This window comes from Balaenoptera acutorostrata, chromosome 16, assembly GCF_949987535.1.
Source record: "Balaenoptera acutorostrata chromosome 16, mBalAcu1.1, whole genome shotgun sequence".
Lineage (NCBI taxonomy): Eukaryota > Metazoa > Chordata > Mammalia > Artiodactyla > Balaenopteridae > Balaenoptera > Balaenoptera acutorostrata.
In genome coordinates, this window is record NC_080079.1 from 51266905 (window position 1) to 51289732 (window position 22828).

Sequence of the window (22828 nt, forward strand, 5' to 3'; positions counted from 1 at the left end):
CCATCCCCCTCCTATATTTCTCCTCTTGGTTCCCCATCCACCAGCCTGGCAAGCATAACCCGGCGTCCCTCATGTTTAATTCCTCCCTCACCTTCTTTCTCTGAGCCGAAGGCCCTCCTCTCCACCTCAGTGCTCCTGCCCGTGTTTGTGCCTGGGCCATGGCCTTGAGATTTTGATGGCCTATGGCCCTTTGCCCTCCAGGTCACGCCCCTTCTTACAGAACTGCCAAACGGATTTTTCAAAATCAGACCCTTTCTTCCACCCCACGGTGTGTCCGTGCTGCCCTCTGTGGTCTGCCCAGACCTGGACTCCAGCCTCATTTACACGACGCCCCTGGGACCCCCACTCGGCTGCACCAAAGAGGGTCTTGGCAATGCCATCAGTCCATCCACTGCCTCCGGACTCCAGCTCAGTCTGACGCCCAGCTCCACCACTTCCCCACCACTCCTGAGCAGAGGACTCCTGCCGTCCTTCCACCTGGCACTGCCCACACTTCCCTCTGGGGCTGGCATAGAGAGTCGTTCCTGGCACTGGTGTTTACGCACCTCTCTTGCCACTGCGAGGTCTTCGCGGGCAGTGATCCTCCCCAGCCTGGCCCCCATCTGACACCGGGAGGTGTGAGGCTCCGTGCATGGTGCCTGTGTGCGGGCAGAGCCCGGTCCTTCTGCAGAGGCGGCATTTGGAGGCCCCCCCGAGAGGGGCGGTGGCATCTGTGAGCCCCTTGCTGCGCTTCACTCCTGTCTCTGGTTGGCACTGCCTCTTCAAAGGCAAGTTCCAGAGGAAACAAATTAAATCCGAGTAAATATCAGAGAGTAATTATGTAAATGAAATGCATAAGTAGAAGAACATTTGTCATGAGGTCAGCAGAGAGCTGTGAAGACAGAGGTTTCCTGTGGCAGGGCTGGGGAGGAGCAGAAGGGGCGGGGTGGCGCTGGAGGTGGCATGGAGATGGCGGTGTCACTGGGGAGGCAGGCCCATCGTTCCAAGCCCTCCCCACACTTGGACGGTGGCCCAGGTGCTTGCATCCATCATCCCGCTCGCTCCCTACAATGGTCCTACCGCCTAGGAGGCATCACCCTGCCCATTTTACAGAGGTGGCAACTGAGGCTCTTCGACTCTCTCCTACCCGGGAGCCAGAGCCCTGCTTTGGAAAGGCCCCCCCAGGAGTTGGGCAGCAGCTGCTCAGGCCTCCTGGCTCCGGCCATGGGGGACACTCAGGTGCACACTGGGGCTCCAGGCTGCCTCCAGAGCAACTGAATTTGCTGCCCCTCGGTCCCTCGGTGGGGCTGTGGCCACAGCCCTGGTCTCAGCTGACCCAAAGACCACTCTGATGCTCTTCCTTCTCCTGCTTTCTGGTCAGTCCCAAGAATGCCACTGTGGCCATCCTCCTCAGGGGCACATCAAGCCCTGTGTCCCTCATGGCCAAACAGAGCCATCAGCAAGTCCCCCAGGTGGGCTGCTGGGTTCCACGAGGCCCTTGATCCTGATGTTCTCTTGGTCTGGAGTACACTTCCCTCTCTTGTCTACTTAGAAAAGGCCACTTTGACCCACAGGCTCCAGCTCCTGGGCTGAGCTCTCTGAAGGTTTCCCGGAGATCTTTCCTCGCTTGACACTGCCTGGGGAAACAGACTGCTTCCCAGGTACTTCTCGTGGGTCCTAGCACATCTTCAAGCGTTGCTTGCATGTCTGTTTCCATTGAGCTCCTTGTCTGATCCGTCTCTCAAGCCTCCACAATGGTTACGGCACAGTGGGCACCAGACGCTTGCAGAAAGCCTGAGTCGGGGGCCAGTCCCATACCCTTGGCACTGGGAGGTGGGAGGCTGCTGCGGTCCTGGGGCAGCAAGGATTGGGGTCAGCAGGCGGCATCCCTGGGCACCCCCCGGGGCAGGTCTGAAGATGTGGAACCTGGCCCAGGGTTGCTTCCAAGTCAGCCCAGTCAAGCTGCCGTTTCTGGGAGCGTGGGCTTTTCCCTACAGCGATAATTTACGGAATTAATGAAGATGCTGCATTTCACTGTGTAATGTCAGTTATTAAAACTGATTGCAAATTAACAGCTGGTAATAGCATGCGTCACATTTCCATCTTCTTGTCATTCCTAAAAGCTAGACTCCAGCATTCGACCAGCATGCTGCGTGGTCTCTCTGGAGCCCTGTGTGCTTGAGATGACCACTCTGTAGGCCTGGGCAGGGGTCTGGGGGAAACCCTGGCCACCATCAGCAAGTCCCATGCCTTGACGTGACACAGACCAGAGCCTCTGGCAGTATATAGCTCTGGGGTTGAATCAGCTCTGTTCTGAGCCGGGGGCTAATCTGTGAAATAGGCGTGATCTGGCCATTCCCTAGGGGTGTGTGAGGCTCAGATGAAGTGTGTGTGACAGGCCCCTGGCTCAGCATGTGTACGCGGTGGGGGGGCTCTGACCTGCCTCCTTCCCATCCCTTCCCAGGTGCCTTTGGCTGATTGGCGAATGTGGGTAAAGAGCTCTGACTCCGGCATCAGAGCTCTGGATTTGAACCCTAGTCCTGCCTCTAAAGGGCTGGATGACTTTGGGCCAGACATCAGGGTGTTATGGGGACTAAATAAGACAGTATGTGCAAAATGCTTAGCATGGCGCTGGCACCACACCAGGCCTTAATATGCAAGTGCAGTGAGCATGATTCCATCTTCCTCACCACATGGCATCGTTCCCGCCATGCCATGGAGGGAGGGCATTTGTCTGTGGCATTATCAAAAAGCAAAGTCATCATCTCTGGGGCCCCTTGGAAATTCAAACATGGTTGTTTTGGGTAAACACTTGGAAATTACTTTTCTAGATTTGCTTCAGGATCTTACTTAAATTAGAAAGAAGTCCAGAAAAACATCCAGAAATTTCTCAACGCATGATTGTGGGTTGTTCCTCTTGCTGGCTGTGTGGTGTTGATGGAGGGACTCAACTTCTCTGACTTCAGTTTTCTCATCTGTGAAATGGGAAGGTTGTCCCTTCTTCACAGGCTGTGGAGAAGGAGAGAATAAGGAAGCATCTAAGGATCCAGCAGCTCCAGGAGAGGGAGTTCTGGCTCTGGGCCCGCTTGCTGGGCATCAAGGACCAAAAGGCGCGGGGTGGCCTCATGGGGCTGGTGGTCAGTCTCCTTAAGGACCTCGTGCTCAGCCTCCTCTGGGCATGTCGAGTTTGTCCAGTGGGGTCTTGCTTCTTTTCTGAGGGGCCTGTTGGTGCAAGCCTGTTGAGAAATGCCATTCTGATGCCTCATCCTGAAAAGATGGCAACCAAAGCTGCAGGACTTTAAGCCAATCCTATAAATCTTGGAGGAAGAATTGCTAAAATCAATACCAAATACCTAGTAAGTGAAAGGTGACAGGAACATCAAACTTTATTTGTGAAAATTCTAAGAATCATTAGTGTATTATGGATTCTTTAAAAATATGATCTCTCTCAGTTGATGGAAGGGAATTGCAAATCAAAGGGACTATTTATTGCAGTGGGAATAAGGGACCTGCCAGATTAAAAAAAAATATTGAAGGAGCCAGAGATTTGAAACATGAAAGACAGTAGCAGATCAGCACTGCAGAAATTTATCCAAATACTGGAACCCAACTCGGAACAGAAGTTGGTGAAGAATTCTTTTATAAACCTATTTTCATCATAACATGTGTAAAATGCAAATTTTGATCATTATGTAAATTAGTTACTTGGTGCAATTTACTTAATTCAAAGCACTTAATGCAGCGTGATATGTTTTTTCCAAAGTGCCAGGGTAGACGTTTATTTTAAATTGTTTTTAATCTTGATCTGCCAGCCTGATTATTTAAAATGTTTTTCCCTTGGGTTTGCTTTTTAAATGGAAAGGAACAGAATCTGGGGAGAAGTGAGCATGTTATGATCACGCTATGCCCTCCTTTGCCAGGGCTTCAGGCAGTGGGTGTGAGGAGGGCTCACGCATGGACTCCTGTGTCTGAAATGAGACATGTGTGTGCACACACCATGTAAATGTGCTTACAAGGAATTACCCAGACGACCCTTTCTCCTATACAGAACCTGCTCATGTATAGTTTCGTGGCTTGTTCTGAGACCTGTTTGAACAGAGGCTCCTGGATATTATTGGCCCCTATTATGGGCAGAAATTTGGTCTCTCTCTCAGAGAGTTTTCAATGACAGACCTTCCCCTCAGCCACTTTACAACTTTGGAATTGCCGTTATCACAGAAGGGAGAGCCGACCTTTTTAGTCTTCTGTTGTGTCATCCGATTATCAGGATGGCACCTCCCTTCTTGATGAGCCTCTAGGACAAGAGAGATGATTTGTTCATTTGGGAACCTTTTGGGGGGCGTTTCCAGGGCTGGTGAGAAGGTTGGAAGGGAGCTGACAGCCACTGAACATCTATTTTGCACTGTGCTGGCAGTAACGTATGCCACTCAGTGAAGGATCATAGTGCTCCTAGGAGGAAGGTGGAATTAGCTCTGTTTGCAGAAGAAATGGGCTCAGAGAAATGGCTGCCCAAGGTCACTGGGCTAGTGAAGGGTGGGATTCGAACCCATGCCTGTGCTTATTCTGTGACCCCCGGGGGAGGGGGCGGGGAGTGTGGCCAGTGGGGCTACTTCTGTGTGCCCCTCCCTGAGCTGCATCCCAGGTCACCGTGCCGAGGATGTTCTATTGTTACTTAGGTATGACAAGGCCAGTAGATCAGGAGACAACTTCCATTGAAAAGATAGTTTGTGACAATTCCCAGGTGGAGGGGGCACACCATGCCTTGGGTGGCCACTGGGGGAAGCACCAGGGTTGATCAGGAAGCAAAGGGCGAAGGGAAACTATGGGCAAGAGCCCTTCAAGTGATTTCTGCAGGAAAGAATGGGTGAGGTGGGGTAAGCAGGCTTAGGAGTGGCTGGTTTGAATAATTTTGGCAGGCTGTGGGGCACAGGGGTGTCCCGAGTTGTCTGGTACCTGGTCCTGGGGTGATTGGAGCGGGTGGATAGTGGCTCAATGTGTGCGAGTCCCGTAGAGGAGGTGGTTGAGGGTGCAAGCCCTGGATTGGTTGGTTTGCATATGAACGAGGTGCTCTGGGGTGAGTTGTTTACTATCTCTGGGAATTGATTATCCCTCTGAGGGACAGTCCTCCAGGGTCAGCAGAGCTCCAGATGCCCTCAGAATACCAAAAGTATTGATAAAAGACATGATTACTACAGAGAGCAGGGTTTTGGTGTGGGGGGGGGGGGAGTTGGGGATGGGAGGTCACTCTGGAGGACTCCCAGGGCCAGCTGGGCAGCTGAGATTGTGACCAGGAGAGGGAGGCCTCCTTCCCAGATGAGAACCTTGCCAAGAAACATAGAACAGTGGCACTGCACCGCAAAAGAATGTGGGACAGCCCCTGTGGGTCTTCCTGCTCACCTGACGCCAGCCCCTGCCTGGGCCCTGGGGGGGCATTTGCTCTGGGGGACCTTGTCATCTCACGACAGGGAGAGGCCTGCATCCTGCTTTACTGAGAGCCGGCTGGATGCGCCGCATCTGTGCATTTCTGCTCCTCTCTTTGCTGAACTCCCATGGGCCTGCTTTGTGACCACCTCACTCCCATAGAGATGCCCTTTATCCCACCAACATGGATTGATAATGCATCCAAGAAATGTAGTCTGCAGATGGAACCCACGCTGGCACATGGGAGGTGCTCAGTGAGTGGCAGGGCGAAGCCACTCTTTGCTCTGGGCTCAGTCTGACGTGCAGGACTGAGAGCTCCTTGAGGACTGGGCTGTGAAGTTTTCAAATTCTGCTGTTCCCAGAGCAGTGCTCAGGAAATATTTGAGGAAGAGGGAGGGAGAAGGGAGGGAGGGAATGCACAGCTGGGCAGCTGCGTTCTAGGAGGTGAGGCCCCAAATAGATTCTGAGCAGAGGGAAGGGGTATCACTTTTGATTGGCAGCAGGTAGGTCTCTGTGATCTCTTTTCTTGGAAACGGTGGCTGCTTCCTCCCCTGCAGACCCAGCCTCCATCACACCCCAGTTCTGGAGCTGTTCCATGAATGACAAGCATGGTGGCATTTTGAGTTGGTGCTGTGGAGGGGAGTGAGCAATTAAGGAGGAGAGGACCCTGGGCAGAGGTCTTGGAAGTGAACTCGAATTTGGGTAAACTCTAGCTGGGAAGAAATTCGAACCATGTATTTGGGGGCCAGATAAGAAAGGAGTTTAAAAAAAAAAAAGTCAGTAGAATGAAAGTTGCGTCTCAGCTTTTGGAAAATTTGCCAGTAATCCCCAAACACTTCTAACTTTGAACTTCCGGGTGTGAGGTGGCAGCCTTCATACATATACATATATATTACAGATGGTAAAATATTCTTTACAAGTACTCTCAGTGCTTGGACATTTCTTGGAAATTGAAGATAGTATGGGAAGCAATTTGAAATGTGTTCTTTCATTTCAGTTACTTTTTAGAAAGTGTTTTAAACACCCATGACTATATGGTTCTTTTTTCAGAAGGAGTCGTGGGATAGTTACAGCTTTCTTGCTTAGTAGGGCTGCGCCCGCATCAGATACAGGGCAATTGTGTGGTCGCTGAAATCACCCTGGGCTGCAGGCTGCTTCTTGCTTTGATCCAGTTTGATTCCGCTGACTTTGGCTGTCTTTGACTCTGTGCTAGTCACTGAGCCTTGGGCTTGGACAAAGAAATGAGAAAGACCTAGTTTCTGCTTCTCAGGTGAGCTATGAAACTTCAGGGAGGCATGAATTCTGACTTGAGGATCTGAGATGGCCTGGGGGGAGGTATGATTTCAGTTGAGTCTGATGGAAAGGTAGGGCTCCGTAAATTTCAAACTGGGAGCATCTAGGCTGAGAGTATGAGTGCGTGTATGTGTGTGTGTGTGTGTGTGTGTGTGTGTGTGTGTGTGTGGTGTGGTGGTGTGTAGGGTGTGTGTATAGGGGGGTGTCCAGGGAAAGGCAAAGAGCTTTTCTTACTGGGGTTTGGGTGCATGGTTTCTGGTGGTGGTGGTGGAAGAAGGTGATGGTGATACAAAAGCAAAAATAAAAAAAGCTGTTAAAACCAGAGAGTCTCTTATGTATCAGACTAAGATGTATGGAGTTTATTTATATACAATAATAAAGTCTCTGGAGGGCTTATTGTTTGTTTGTGATTGATGGATTCTTTTGCGAATATTAATTTCTTGGCAACTTTAAAAGAAATGTGTTATTCATGGAAGGTTTTAGAGGAGGGCTATATCATGAGCAGATATGAACTCTGAAAACATCCTGGCGGAGGAAGGCATTGGCTGGGAGGACCCCGGGGTCAGGGGGACCTCGTAGGAGACTGTGGCAGAAGTCCCAAGAAGGAGATGATGGTGCCTGAACCTGGGCAGGGATCATGGAGATGGGCTCATGATGGGATGTTTAGGAGAAGTGGAGAGCCCTTGGCCAGCCTGGGTGTCTGGTGTTGATGTTCTCCAAGCCTGGCTGATGGGTGATGCCAGAGGGAAGCCCAGAAATGTGGGGATGTGAGCAGGAGTGCATGAGGGGAGGGATCAGGAAAGAGGCAGGAGCAGAAGGGGCACATGTGTGTGTCTGGAAGCCCGGGGAGGGGAGAAAGGACTTCAAGGATGAGTGGTCACAGGCTGGGTGCTCCGGAGAACCCATGGAGAATGAAGAGAGAGGAGGGTCTCCATTTGTTGATGGCTTTGGCAAGAGCTTCAGAGCAGCATGGTGTGCGTGGCAGTGGGCAGAGAGGTGAGTGCTGGGAAGTGCCAGAGGGTGCCTGGGCCCAGCATTCGGAAGCTGGTCTGTGGAGGGGAGGAGGGATGGGGCAGAGGAGGCCCAGGGCTCGGGCACTGGGGATGCATGTGCTCACCCCCTCCACTGCTGGTGGTGGGGCCCCAGCTTCCTTCCCTGGCAGCCCCACAGTTCCGGTCCTCCCTATTCCTGGTCCCCGTTGTGGGGTGAGCAAGGCCCTTCATCATTTGGTATCCCAGATGCCTCATTCTGGAACTTTCCACGTGCTGTTTCTTCGGTCAGGAGTGGTCTTCCCCGGGCGGTTTCCAGGGCTGGCTCCTTCTCACCGATGCTCTTCACAGGGACCTCTCCCACCCCGACCCTCTGCAGTTTCCTACAACCCAGTCTCTACTTTCTTCAGCGCTCACACCACTGTTGGAAATTATCTATTGTTTATTTGTTTCCAGTCTCTTCTCCAGCCCCTGAAATGTAAGTCCCATGCTAGTGGGAATACCGTGGGCTCGTTCATTCTTGCTCCCCAGCCCCTAGGAGAGGGACCAACACAGAGAAAGTTCTCAGTGAATATTGGAGGGAAGGAGGGATGAATGAATGTCAACAGGACTACTCTGGTATTGCAAAGACTTCTGATGACCAGGTCCTTTGAGAGCCCAGAGGGTGGGCCAAGGCAGCTGAGGCCCGTCCTGGGGTGTCGTCACATCAGATTTCTCGCAGGAATGCACTTGCCCTGTTCCCTGAACTGCTTCCTTTCTCTGGGGAACAGGGCGTCTCTCCTGGGAGCCTCTCCCTGTCATCCCTGTGGGTGGCCGATGCCCTTATTCATGGTTCGTGCCCCCCGCACCCTCCCCGCTGCCACCTTGGAGAGCTGTGGGCCGTTTGCCTTCTCCTGCCCTCTCTGGGCTGCGGCTGATGTGACGCCCACTGTGGCCCCCTCGTCTCCCTCCTCTAGTGGAGGTGGGTCTGCTTAGGGGGAGCTGCGCCAGCAAAGGTGGACTGGGCCGGCCAGTCTGCACAGAGAGCTCCCAGTGGAAGGGCCTGGGCCAAGGTCCAGAACTCTGTAGGGGGCCAAAGGGCTCCTGGGATGCCCACACTGCTACCCCGAGAGCAGCCCCATCTCTGTCTTTAGTCTAACTTCTTGGAGAATTCTCGCTTTCTGGGGAGCAGCAGTGGACAGCTGGCTTTCTTGGGGCATGAGGGTAGGGTGGTGTTACACACTCAGTCTCTTGAGGGAGGAAAGGATTTTCGTTGGAGAAGTGGACTTCCTTGGCCGCATTCCTGGGGAACGGCAGGAGGGCGGCAAAGTTAGCTTGTGCTCTTGACTGTTATTCTGCCCCCCAGCTCTCCTCAAGGGCAACTGAATAAGACCTTCAGAAGCTGAGGGCTGACCTTTTCAGCCAAGTGAGAGCAGGCGGCTGTAGCCGGGGCCGTGGTCCCTCAGGAGCACTGCCTTCAGCCTGCGTCACTTGTTGCAGGTGTGAGGAGCCAGCCACTGGCAGGGAGCTTAAACTCTCGCCGATGGCTCAGTTCCATCAGGGGCTGCCCGAACAGAAGGCAGAAACGCAGCAGCTGCGCGTGCGCAGGAGCTCTGAGGGCTTGTGTTCTCTGTGTGTGCATGTCCTCGTGCGTCCTTGTGGGTCCCGAGATAGTTGCCACCCCCCATGACACCTCCTATTCCCTGAGGAAGTGAAACAGTCCTATGGCTTGAGATGGATTTAGGTAGGGGGACCTCAAGGAAGAGACTGAAGGGGACTTCTTCCCCAGCCTGTGAGGACCGGCCGTGCTGGTGTGATGCGTGAGGTTCCTGGACCCCTACCAGACTGGTGGACCCATGGGCACACGCACAGAGCCACCCTGGAGCTCTCTTTGCGCATGTGCTCACGTAAAGCATGGCTCTGCAGACGTGCCAGTCTCTGCCACTTTAAATACTTGTAATGGCCTTGAAAGGCGCCAGAAGTGGAGTGGGAACTGGTAGATGGTGGGTCTCAGAGCGCTGCCTTTATCCCTGTCCCATCAGCTGTGCTCAGATCTGGGTCAGAGCCAAGGCCACGGGCAGTGAGGACATTGGTGTCCAGGCGAAGGGATAGCGCTGCAGAAGCTACCAGTGTCCTCACCCCAGGACTGGCTCGCACTCGGCCCCACGTGGGGAAGCTGTGTGTGTGGGTGACTTTTTAAGATACGGGCCTTGCTCTTTCAGTGAACTTTTCCTAAGGCATATTAGATATAATGCATCTGATGAACTTGGTTTATCAGTTAGTTATTGCTGAGAAACAAGCCATCCCCAAAATTAGTGGCTTAGAACAACAGTCATTTGTGTGTGTGTGTGTGAGTCTATCGATCAGCTAGGCAGTTCTGCTCTGGGCTCACTGGGGTATCTGAATTCAGCTGGCATGTAGCTGGGGGTGGCTGCCCGGTCTGCCTGATTCTTCTCCACGTGTCTGCATCCTTCTGGAGGCTAGTCCAGGGCTGTTCTCACGGTGGTGGCAGGGTCCAGGAGTGGAAACAGAAATGCACACTTACTCAGATCTCGGCTTATACCAAGTCACAATGGTCTCATGGATCAAAGCAGGTCATGTGGTTGAACCTGGAGTAGGAGCTGGAATGGTCTTGAAAGTGACAGGGCAAGAGGCATGGTAATAGGGAGGCCTGAATGCAGCTCATCTCCCATATTTGGGACCATCATTTACACTGCACAGGTTAAAAGACAGTTTCTCAGGCAGACCCTGTACTGGAACTTTCTGTGATGATCCATCATATATGATCTATATTTGTGCTATTTAGTATGGTTGCCACCAGCCAGATGCGACCATTGAGTACTTAAAATGTGGCTGTGTGACTGAGGAACTAAGCGTGTGATTTTATTTAATTTTAATGAAATTAAGTTTGAATTTGAATAGCTACAGGTGGCTAGTGACAGCCCAGATTGAGGGGAAACCATCATGGACCATTTGCGTGCAAGCTGTTGCATGCCCAGCACAGGATCGCACTGCTGATTTAGGCATATGGGTGTCTGCTCGGTGCTGAGATGTTCTCAAGCTTGCCCTTGGCAGGCGTGAGTTATGCTGTGGTCAGGAGAGGGAGGGGCCAGTGTTGACACCAGCCCTGACTTTTCCTAGTTGGGGGTCCCCTCCCCCTGCTATACTTCTGCTCCTTGAGCCATCTCTGCCCATTTGCCTGCCATTCCCTCTGATAGGTGAAGAAGCTCTGAAGAACCTCTTCAAATTTTTCTTTCAAGAGGCTTTAAGGCTACAGATCTCTAGGGGCCCAAGCAGGCTGATGCAGACTGCATGGCCTCTCTGGGGATCCAAGGGGTGTTGACAACCCGGGGCCTGTGTGTTGGGAGCCCCTGGTGCCAGGGCAGTGTAAGGCACTGTGTGGTCTTCCATTGGTCACCTTTGGGGGAGCCCTGGGGCTTGGTGCAGAGGGCCCATCCTGCTTCCTGGCACCTTTTCCTGTCTGGATCAGTGGGCAGAGCAACGCTGAGACCTCTGTGTTTTGTCAGGCAGGCAGCTCTGGGTGCATGTTTGTGCTTCAGGGGCCAGGCTGCCGATAGACCAAGCTGGCTGAGGTCATGGCTGGACTTGAACACATGGACTTGAATATCAGTCTCACATTTGCGATCTCTGGAAGGGACCCAGGGGTCCTCATTTGGGCACTGCTGTGCCCTCGGATGGACCATTAGGATGTAGGCTCTCTGTGCCTTCCAGGTGCAGGCCCCTGAGATGCAAGCAGGTGGTACCTTCAAGAACTGTGGTTCCTCACAGTCCTATGAAAATGGTAGTCAGGAACTTTCATCCCCAGTTTACAGATGAAAACACTGAGGCACAAAGTGGATGGAACTCTACTAAGGAACTGTACTAAGTTCTAAGTGTCTGAGTCTACAACAGGTACTCAGACCCTATTCCAGGGCTTCCCCCCATCGTGGGAACAGAGGGACTCTGTGCACATTCCCCCCAGCACCCCAGTTACGACTGCCATGGTACTCTGGTCTCCCTGGCACCGTGCTTGCTTTTCCATGGCTGCTCTTGTCGTATCCAGCTGGGACTAGACTTACGGGTGAGCCAACCTCCCAGCAAGATGGGCAGTGAAGGAACCACTGTAGCAGCTTGCATGCTGCCTGGTACGTGTAGAATTCATGAAATTTGTGGAATGGGCATGAAGTGAAAGTTTGGAAGAGGAACTGGTTGGGAAAAACAATTGGGTTGAATTAACACTGTATCCTTTGAATTTGATTTTGGGTGACTGGATGGGCCAGGGCATGCCTGGGCAGCCCACGGACATCCCAGACACTGAGGGAGTACAACGTGTGCGATGTGGACTGGCCCAGTGTCCTTTGGAGGGGGTGGCTCAGGTGTGGGGCCTGCCTTTGGGAGCTGGAACACAGATATGGACCAGATGAAGGAAACATCCCAGACTTGAAAAAGTGGCCTATGCATTGAGACTCTGGGCTGCAAGTGACAGAGATCCAGCTCAAGCTGGCTTAGGCAGGAAAGGGTATTCTTTGGCTCATGAAACTGAAAGATCCAGGAGAAACAGGCTTCATAGGTGGACCCAGAGGCTTAAATGACATCATCGGGACTGTGCCCCACTCTTGGACCTGCTTGCTGGCTCCATTCTTGGGCAGATCTCCTTTAGGAGAAGCCAGATGGCTCATGCAGGGCTGCCGCTGAGAGATTTGGGCCCTAGTTAAAAAAAAATATTCAGCAGCCCCGGCCATCACAAGAGTAGGTTTGCACTAATATTTGATGTAGCTGGGCCCCAAGCTCCTTATGGGCTCCTGCTTCCTGGTAATTTATTCCAGCTTTCCATGCTCCCCTCCTGCCCTGGGCTTGTATCCTGATCCCTTGGTTGATCACAGGGGAAATAGCAGACCTCTCTCCCAGGTGCTCCACCAAAGTGGAGCTCAGTCTAGGACCATCCTGGACCACCTGCTCACCCCTGAACCAGTCAGGATGCAGAGTTCTCGTTGGACTTGGGGTGAGATCACCCCAGCTGGAAAGAGAGTGGAGGAGGAGAGCTCATCCAGGAAAATCAAGTCCCTGGAACAAGACAGAGTCCCAAGCCTCAGGGAGGCTGTGAGGGTGCAAGCTGTTCAGTTACAGGATTGGGGCAGGGACTGAGGCTGGGCCTGCTCTGACCAGGGCAGTCAGGGGCCTTAGCTCACCACCGAGGGTCAAGGAGTCATAGCCTTGGGGAGCAGAGCCAGGTGGAGGGAACAGGGGTCCAGGGTTAGGGACCACCACCACATGTAGCAACCAGGACAGAACTGCCAGAACCTTCACTCCCATTGGGTGAAAGCAATAGGGAGAGAAAAGGAGCTTATCATGCAGGACACTTGTGGCCACAGGACCTGTTGGATGGCAGGAAGTGCTCCCTATGGTGGGAGAAACTTACCCAGGGGCTGGATGCTGCTGAGGGACATTGGGACTAAATACATGTCTTCCATCCTTTGTTCATTGGACCATGGAGGCAGACTTGAGTCCTTGCTCAAGGCCCATATGGGAGGGGGTAGCATTGGAGTTAGACACCCTCCAAGGTCCCCTCCTGCTTAAAGATGTTTCTCTCCCCCTCGTCTTCTCCACTGCTCAGATATCCGTGGGCTCCAAAGTTTTCTGGACCAGGCCTCGCGTCTGGGCCTTGATGTCTCTTTACAAAAGGTGGACAAGAACGTCAGCCACGTGTTCACCAGCCTCTTCACCACGATGAAGACAGAGGAGCTGAACCGCTACCGGGACACGCTGCGCCGCGCCATCCTGCTGCTGAGCCCGCTGGGGGCACACTCCTTCATCAACGAGGTAGGTGGTGGGGCCTGGGGCCCAGGAGCGCTGCCCAGGGCTCCCTGGGGGTGGCTCAGGTGGGCTGCAGGCACTGTCTGCTCGGGCATGGCTGAAACGGACGTGGGGATCCCTGGGTGCTGGGCCCACAGCACATACCACGAAGGAGGAGACCCCAGCACAACTTGACTCCTGACTGGTCCCCGACAGGTGACCCAACGCCTGCCCAGATGCTGAGAGGCTGGGGGCGGCTAGTGGGAAACCTGGTTATTAGTCACTGCCAGGGATTTTTGCAGCAAAATTTAGGCCATTGTTGTTTTTTTCCTTTTAATTTTCCTCTCTTGGTTGACAGGTGTAAGCCTCTAGGGATAAAGTAAATTTCCAGCTCTCGGCAGAGGTGGGCAGCTCTGCTTTGGGATGTGTTAACACCCGGAGCAGGTGTCGTTTGCATGTCACCAAATGATACTTGGTGTACGTGCTTATTTTTTTGGTGCCTGGGATAATCAATGATTTTTTTCTAAACAACTTTATTAGGGGTCAGACCCACCAGTTTAACAAAGAATCCATGAATTTGGGAACAGAAAACTAGAAGTACTATATGAGCTGATGATGGGTGCGCCCTGGTGGTCTAATGGCAAAGAGGTGACAACCTGGAGTTGGCAGGTCCCTCTCTGGCCTGGGTAGGTTTTGGGGGACAGGCTGCGGGTGTGGTGTGTCTGGCAGCAGCGGTGGACGGAAGGAGTCAGGGGGTGGCTGAATGCTCCCGGCGGTTCTCTTTCCAGCCCCGGGTACTTTGTTGGCCCTCTCTGATTGAATGTAAAATGAAGTGAAAGGCAGAATTGTACTAACTCCATTTGATGTCCTTTGCTTGCTTATTCTGCTTTCTTCTCTAATTAATTATTACTCGAAATGCTACCTCATGCATCAGCAGCCAGCACGAAGCCCACTGCTGGAGAACTTAAAATTTGGGAACGCTTAATTTGGTGCAGTTGGCCAGCAGCCCTGCCGTTCTGGGCTAATCAGGCCCCGGATCACGCTGGTGGTCAGCCCGGCTGTGAGGTCCGGGCGATGCTCGGCATTTTCACCAGAACACATTTCTCTGTATGAAGTCATTCAGGCCAGTAATGGGCAGGCTAGGATTAACAGCACTAATGTGTCCAAGGCTTTCTCAGAATGTTCCCAGCAGTGTCCGTGCCAGTGTCTGCTCCCAGGAAAGCTTTTCTCCTTGCTAAAAGGCCGGTGGAGTCTGCTCTGGGGCTGGTGTCTGCTAAGTGTCGCCGGGCTCCTCCCCTCCCCTCCCCTCGCCAATCCCTCGCCTCCTCTCCTTGTTTCCTTTCCTCCCGGCTGCTGCTCTGCTGAACATTGGTTTTGGATGTAAGCAACTTTGGGGTCGAGTCCAGCTCCCCCACTTACTCTGTGTGTGACCTTGGGTCATTTGCCTCACCTCTGTAACCTCAGTGTCTTCATCTGAAAGTAGAGATGGAGGCGGTGACGGACACATAGCTTCTCGAGAAGCATCCGTGCTTGTTCACTGTTCACATTCATCATTTCCCTTCCAGATGAATTCAGCTCTTGCCCTGTTTCTAGGCCCTGCAAGGATTTAACACATAACCAAGACTGGCCTAAAGGTATTATTTCCAAGTGGTTAATTATGCAAATTCCTGCAGTGTTGGATACACTTGGCTTGGCTTTGGACGGTTGCCTTCTTGATCTCCCAGACCGTGTTTGCAAAGCCTTTGCTTTGCTGGGTGCTGCGGAGCTGGGGTTGCCCCTGGAGTGGCTGCTTTTTTTTTTGGCTGCACCTCGCAGTGCAACCTCTTAGTTCCCCGACCAGGGATCAAACCCGGGCCCCTGGCAGTGGAATCGCGGAGTCTTAACCACTGGACCGCCAGGGAAGTCCCTTGGAGTGGCTGTTCTTAATGTCGGGCAAGAATGACAAGCCCCTGGGAGGGGTGGCCAGAGATTGTAGGGGAGGACAGCACCTGGGCTTCATTGCTTCCAGCTCCGGCTGCTTGGAGTCTTGGTTTCTGGTCCCACGTGCCTGCTATCAGGAGGAGGGAGGGTACCATCATTTCCTGGGTGCCCGCCATGGGCCTGGCCCTCTGTGTGCCTTCTCTAATCCTAACACTTTGAAAATGAGGCAACTGGAGCTGAAGAAGTTAAATGCCTTGCTTAAGGTCATGCAAGCAGTCACCCGGGGTTTGAACAGGACTCAAGTCCAGAATGACCCACTCCGGAGCCCCTCTGTGCCATGTTACAGGCACGTCTAGCCTAATTACGCTTCCCAGATACGGTGTCTTTCACCAGTTGAAGGTTTGTGGCAACCCTCTGTTGTCAGATGATGCTTAGTATTTTTTAGCAATAAAGTATTTTTTAATTAGGATATGTACTTTGTTTTTTTAGACATAATGCTATTGCACACTTAATAGACTACAATGTAGCGTAAACATAACTTTTATATGTACTGGGAAACCAAAAAATTCATGTGACTTGCTTTATGGCACTATTCGCTTTATTGCGGTGGTCTGGAACCAAACTGACGATATCTCTGAGGTCTGCCTGTATGGAAAAGACAAGCATAGGAGTTACTGTACTGGGTAAAACAGGGCCATGCTGGTTTCATGGGGGAAGGTATAATTCAGTTGCCTCTGTCCAGTGTCTGGCAAAGGTTTTTAGGGTGCTTATGCTCCAAGAATTTTACTGCATCTGTTAAGCGTGGTAGGGGAAGGAGCCTGGATTCTGGAGGTGAACGTGTCCTGTATGGCTGGCTAGCCCAGCGGGTCCTCCAGGAGAGACTTGGAGATGCCAATCCCAGAACAAAACCTTTGTACACTGCACACAGGCATTGCTTGGGCTTTTTGAGCAGAGTAACCCAACCTCTTCTTTGTTGTGACAAGGACAGAGGAGGTTCACAACGGTGACCCACTGCCAGGGCATGTCCTGAATTTTATGAAACACAGAACATTGTTGCGGGGAAGTGAATGGCCTCAGAGCCGCGCCGCTATTGATGACATGTTGATATTGTGTCCGATCAGGCCTGGTATGGACAAGTTCCAGTAGGACTGGGTTATGTGGTCCTCCTAGCTGTACCTCCTCCCCTTCCCCACTCAGAAAGCCTGGCTGATGGGAGTGAGGGAGGAAGATAGTTCTGCTTGAATCGTTTACATTTTACTGCATGTGAATCTGTTGGGAAGGCCGGTGCTTTCGCTGTCGTTAATGACAAATTCTATATGACACGGACATGGCTGTCTGGGACCTGCCAGGCTGTTCATATGCTGTGCTGGGAGGTCCACTCAGTCACTAGGGCTGTGTGGGGGGCTCGGTTTGGGGGCCCATGCACCTCTGGCCTCTCTGTGATCCCACTTTGCAAGGGGCTGCCCTTGCCAGGGGTTGTGGGCTTGGGGAGTCTAGCCTAGATGGTGGGTGAGAAGAGGGGTGTGCCGCAGGCTGAGGCACTGGGGTCTGCTTGGGGGGCCCTGTGGGCTCATATAATGGGCCCCGCCTCAAGCTCCCCTCAGCTTTTATCACTCAGTCTTGAATCCACATTGCCTCCTCTGAGATCTTTTTTATCACAGTGTTAATATTATCACTGCATCAATGCATTATCTTTAAAAGGCTCCCCTTGGGGAGACTGGGCTCAGGGGTGACAGAACTCCCATCTCCTGGTTCCAGACTTGGAGCCCCCCAGGGTGCTGCCCTTGGGGGGCTGTGAGGGCACAGGCCATGGAGGGAAGCCTTGCATGGGCTCGACACTGGGACTCTCGGAGTGAGGGGAGGTGGCACCTTCCAATCACCCCTAATTGGGACTGAGTTGGACTCATCCCTATCCTGAGCTGGGCCTTGGTTCTTCTCTGGACTATTGTCTGCCAAGTGGGGATTTAGTGGATGGTGACAGCCATCTATGATGCTATACTCATGTAGCCTGTCAGCCCAAAGCAGCCAGGGGAGGTGGGAATGTCACTGTCCTCTCCTCACTCACTCCAGGGCTGTGGAAGTCCTGAAGTGATCAAGGTGACAGCTGCTGAGAGGGGCCAAGGCCAGGGGTCTTGCTCCTGGCTGCTGGAGTCACCTCCCCTCTGTTCAGGAGTTCGTTCTTTCATTTGTCCAGCATTTAATGAGCCCGAGTGCTGTGCTAAGTTCTGTGCCGGGCACTAAGGCTACTGTCTCTGCTCTCTTGGGGCTCCCAGCTTGGTGGGGAAGACAGAGGTGTAAACAAACCCCTTCACCTATAAAAGCAGAGGTGTGGACGAGGTCCTGTGAGAGCACCGAGGATGGAGCCATGTCCTCTGGTCCGGGAGAGATGGGGGTGGCCAAGGGGTCAGGGACCCTCCCTGGAGTAGGTGACACTGGGTCTGGGTCTATAGGGATGAACTTTGATTAACCTCATGGTCAAGGTGGGGCTGGAGACAGGGGTCCGGAGAGCCCTAGGATCTTCAGGGATGTGTGTGGTGAGGTTGCTGCAGTGGGTGTGCAGGGTGGGGAGTGGTGGGGCTGAGGCTGGGATGGCAGCAGGAAGGGGTTCCCTATTCCGGGGGTGGGGAATCCAGACTTCGGGACCGGTTTGTTCTTGGTTTGTTCTTTTCAGGGTCTTCGAGGTTAATAGTCTATAGTGGCCTCCATAGCCACAGCCACAGCTGTTGAGGGGTGTGTACGTCTCTCTGTTATTTCTTCTCCAGGTCAGGTTTCATGGGGAGCCCTCCAGTCCACAGTCCATTTTGGCCCCGGGCTTCATCTCATCTTCCTGAAGGAGAGTCTATCCATCCGTTCATCAGCTGTCCATGTGTCTGTGTGTCCATCTGTCTGTCCATCCATCCATTCGTGTGTTCATGTATCAGTCCTTCAGTCCATCCATCCATCCACCCACCCACCCAGTCATCCATGCAGCCAGTACAGATTGGGTGCCTACTATGGACCAGGAACCATATCAAGTACTGGCTGGGAACACAGTGGTGGTGCCTTCTGCTGGGGACCTGCCATGGTGTCGAACATTGTGGCTACACCGTGGCCGTGGTCCTGCTGGGCACTTGCCGTGGCGGCCGAGAGGAGGCGCCCCAGGGCTCTCATCTGCCAGAGCCTCCTCTGGGCGTGTGCGGGGAAGGGGGACTCCAGGACTTTGTCCTTTCAGCTCTCATTCGTTATTTCTGTGCTTCTGTCTCTAGCTGTACTTGGGCTTCCCTCTTTCCTTTTGTATCCTCTTTATTTTTCTCTCTTCTCCCTCCCAGTCTGTTTTGTTTTACTGGAAAAAGTAGAAAAATTAAGGTATTTTAAACATTTATGGAGAAGAATTGCCACTGCTTGCTGACAGTTCGTGAGGCAGACACCGTGCCCTGCCCCCGCCCTGCAGTCTGAGCGCCGTCCAGCCCTGTGCAGCCTGTCCCTCCCACGGGAATGTGACCCCCTCAAGGGCAGGGACTGCGTGGTGTCCACTGTTTTATCTTCCAAGAGCAGCACAAGTCTTGGCCCGCAGTGGCTGTTGAGGGAATGATGAATGGATATTTTATATTTCTTACTTCCTATACAAAGCTACGTTTTCTTGTATATTCCTCGGTTGCCTTGTTTTGGTTGGTCGTCAGGTCCTTGGCCAGCCCATCAGCAAGGGCTTGGGTCTTAAAACTTCTGCTCTTTGGAAGGCTTAAGTTTGCTTCAGAACCCTGCCTTTGGCCTGGTCTTGGTTCCTCAGTTAGCGAATGGGGTGAGCTCTTCCTGCGGGTGACACGTGGTACCACAGGGGGAGAGCAGTGTGCAGGGAGGTGAGTGGGTTGGGAGAGGGCTGGCAATAAGCAGCAGTGCAGGCAGGTGTGGGAAACTGGACACACACACACACACACGGACGCACACACGGATACAGGCTGATACAGTGATACCACCAACCAGCCACATACTCTGGTACAAGCAGACCCTCAGACTAGCACAGCCCAAGAGGCACTGATACACACACATACGTGTGCACACACACACACACACACACACACCCTGAAAGGCACTGCTGATGGCAGAGCAGTCTGGGGAAGGCATTGCAATGTTGGGAAAGAAATAGCAGCACCGAGTGACAGTTGCAGCTGATGGCTTTTGCCTCTGCGGTTAGAATGATACCAGGGACCTCTTTCTGTACCGAGAAGGATGAGAGAGAGAACCGCAAGGGAGCAACCTGTTCGTAGGACAGCTCCCCATTGCTCTGGGAGTGGGGGTCATCGTTCACCCAGGCTGGGAGGAGTAGGTGAATGTGAAGGGACAAAGGTGGACAGGGCCACTTCCAAGCATCCCTCCCCACCCCAACCTGGACTGGCTTCGCAGGCAAGGGGTGTGGCTGGAGGCCAATTTAATCTTTACTAGAAGCACAGCCAGGGTTAATGCCTGGCTCCGAATCAGTTGCTTCTCAGAGTTTGCTGCAGTGAGTGAGTTTGCTCCTACAATTTGAATATAAAGACTGTGCTTTTAAATACATTCATAGCAAAGGTAAATTAAGTGATTGCAGTGTTCTGTTGTCCCACATGATACATGCAAATATTTCTCACTCCACCATGGTAAATCTTCAGCAGATGACTTTATCACTCAGAGCTAGGATAATTCTGTGCCATTTAAGTATCATTTATCAGAATGTTTAAAATTGCTAATTAATTATAGAAGATTAATTTTTAAATGTGGCCCCGCATTTGCATTTAATTATATCCTACTGTTTACGGATTTTAAAGCCTTAGTAGTTTAGCAAAAGTACGAGTCTGAGAAATTCTTTTTTTTCCCTTTAGAAATTCTTAGAAATGAGCTCAGGAGGAAGAGATATTCGGTAGAGTTTGTTCTGGCAGGTTTGGAGCTCTGCGATGCTCACGGCAGCTGGAATTCGGGGCCTGGCTGAGATGGGGAAGGGAACAGACAGCTGTCCCCCCAGGGCCTGTGTCCAGGTCACTGTCTCCTTCCTTCTCTGTTCCCACACTCCTCTCATCCTTCTGAACCCTGTGCACCTGTTGCCGAAATCTCGGCTTCTCTGTGCACTGATGCCAAACAGAAATACGGAGACAGATTTTGGAGGAAGAGAGAGCTGGCTTTATTTTTCTGCCAGGCAGAAGGGAAGACACAGCAGGCTAGGGCCTCAAGAACTGGGCCCTCCTACTCCTTCGGGAATCAGAGAAGATTTTAATGTGGGGCTCACAGTGCAGGGTATATGATAAGCATCAAAGTAGTGAAGGTCTTGCATTCTTCCTCTTCCTGCATTATTTCAAAAGAGTCACAGCTGGCATCAGGCAGCCCAGTAATTGGGTCCGTTTGTCTCTGGGTTATCTGCCTGAGACCTTTTTTTCTGAAATGCAAATGCTACATGGGGTGATTTGCTACCAGGTAGTGCAGGATGTAATTCACATAGTGTTAAAGAGTAATAGGTTAGCTTTGTGAAGTACAAATCCAGTTACAGATTAGTAACAGTTAAAAAAAAAAAACAAAACTAGGAGTGATTAACTCTTTCAGGCCAGGTTATGTTTCTTCTTTAGCCTGTTCACTGTTCCCTTTATTCTCCTTGTTCTCAGGAGAGGGAAAACTTCATTTCTATTTTTGCTGCAACACACCCTGGGAAAGCCATTGAGGGCTTGCAGAGGACACTGCAGCACCCTGGGCATACCTCCATGGCCACCCTCACCACAGGGCCCACAGCCAGCCCCCACTGTGCTGTGAGCGTGTTTGTCTCTCTCCCCATGGAACCTAGGAGCATGTGAGGCCAGGAGCTGGGACTGGGACATATTCATCTTTGTTAATGGCCTTTTCGGAGCCTGTGGATGATGGTTTTCAAAGGGATGGATGCAAGGCTGTCTCCCAGGAGCCCTGACTCCTGCTCCAGGCAGATATTCTCTGGACACTCAGTTACCCAGTGGGCACAGAGTAAACACATTCTTAAGGTTCAGGCCAAGCAGGGGCACCTGAATAAGAGATTGTTTTGAAAGAATGAAATGTTTGGTTTTTAAATTTCAAAGGAGCATCCAAGCCCTCCTCGAGGGAAATGCTTGAATGTGGCTGGACCTTCTGGAGTTCGTTTGCTGTTTGAGTGCTGTTTCTATTTCAAGTTGCATTTTGAATCTGCCGCACCATTCCTGGTGCTCAGGAAAGCCTTACTCAGCTGTCTGGGAGGCCTGTCTGCTCCTTTCTGGGGTTGAAGAGAGGGATCTTGAACCTGAAGCATGGGCCTGGAGATACCTGGTGTTCTTTTCTTCTTCTGTGGACTATTAAATAGCCAGCAGAGTGTCAGTTCCTCCCTGCAGGGGTCTCTGTGGCTTATTAGCAGGTAGCCCCTGGGGCTGGGGAGGCGGCAGGCATGGGAAATAGGCATTTACATAGGGAAACAGCCTGCAGCAGTGGAATGACTCAATTACCCTTTCCGCTTCTGGATCCCTAAGGGTGTTCAGCTTGGGGAGGCTTCCCCCGAGGTGGTGAGTCAGCCCTTTGTTGATTGAAGGGCTGGGTGGGGAGCCCAGTGGGAAAGGAGCAGAATTTCCTCAGCACCGCGGGAAGCCACGGGAAGGCTGGGGTGTTAAAGAGAGGCAGAGTTGAGGCGAGGTGATCCCATTTGGCGAGGATTCATCTCAGAGAAGCTGTCTGTGCCGTGCAGCCCATATCTGTTGCCATCCTCTGCATGCTACCAAATGGGGCCCTTGCTTGGTGCCATCAGGAACTTGGCCTTGGTCGTCTGTCTTCTGTGTCCAAGCTGCCAGTCGGCTTGGAGAATAGAAGGCCTCTGCATCAGCTAGCTGGTGCAGCGTCACAAACCATCCCCAAACTCAGTGTCGTGAAACAATAATACTCATACTAATGAGTCTTCTGGTCAGCAGACCTGGGTCAGATACGACTGATCTTGTCTGGGCTTGCTCATTCATCTGTGGTCAGCTGGCCGTTCAGCTGGGGTTGGCCGGTTAGGATGGTGGTGGGCTGGCTGTGAGTTGGGGTGGCTGGTGACCAGGCCTTGGGTCTCTCATCACCAGTTGCTAGCCCACACTTATTCACTGGGCACCAGCAGAGTTTCAAGAGAGCAAATGTAAGTGCTCAGGGCTGCTTGAGGCCTAGGTTCAGACCTGGTGCATCATGGCTTCTGCCATGATCTCTTGGCCAAAGCAAGCCACGAGCCTGGATTTAAGGGCCAGGCGAAGGAGACGCTGGGGAAATTCCTCTTGGGGGAACTGCAAGGCTACATTGCAAAGGGAGTGGAAACAGTAAAGGATGATGAGTTTGGATGGGGCCAAAGTGGATGGGACCACTTTGTGATCTGTCTACCATTCCCAGATGGGCTTCCTGGGAGGAAGGTCTGTGAGTGACAGGGGCCATATGCCTCCTTTCTTGAACTTTGTTTTTTTTTTTTCTTTTGACACCTTTTTTGGAGTATAATTGCTTTA

At 52.3% G+C, this 22828-nt stretch overlaps 1 protein-coding gene across 4 annotated transcripts in view; it reads left to right on the top strand.

Annotated features, from left to right (window-relative positions):
• The window catches only part of GRID1 (glutamate ionotropic receptor delta type subunit 1), a 686590-nt gene that overhangs the window by 183254 nt on the left and 480508 nt on the right, over positions 1–22828 (top strand). For all 4 annotated transcript variants that reach the window (XM_057530323.1, XM_057530324.1, XM_057530325.1 and 1 more), the window contains exon 4: positions 13276–13481. In XM_057530323.1, the coding sequence (XP_057386306.1) occupies positions 13276–13481 (206 nt within the window). The remainder of the gene's footprint in view (positions 1–13275; positions 13482–22828) is intronic.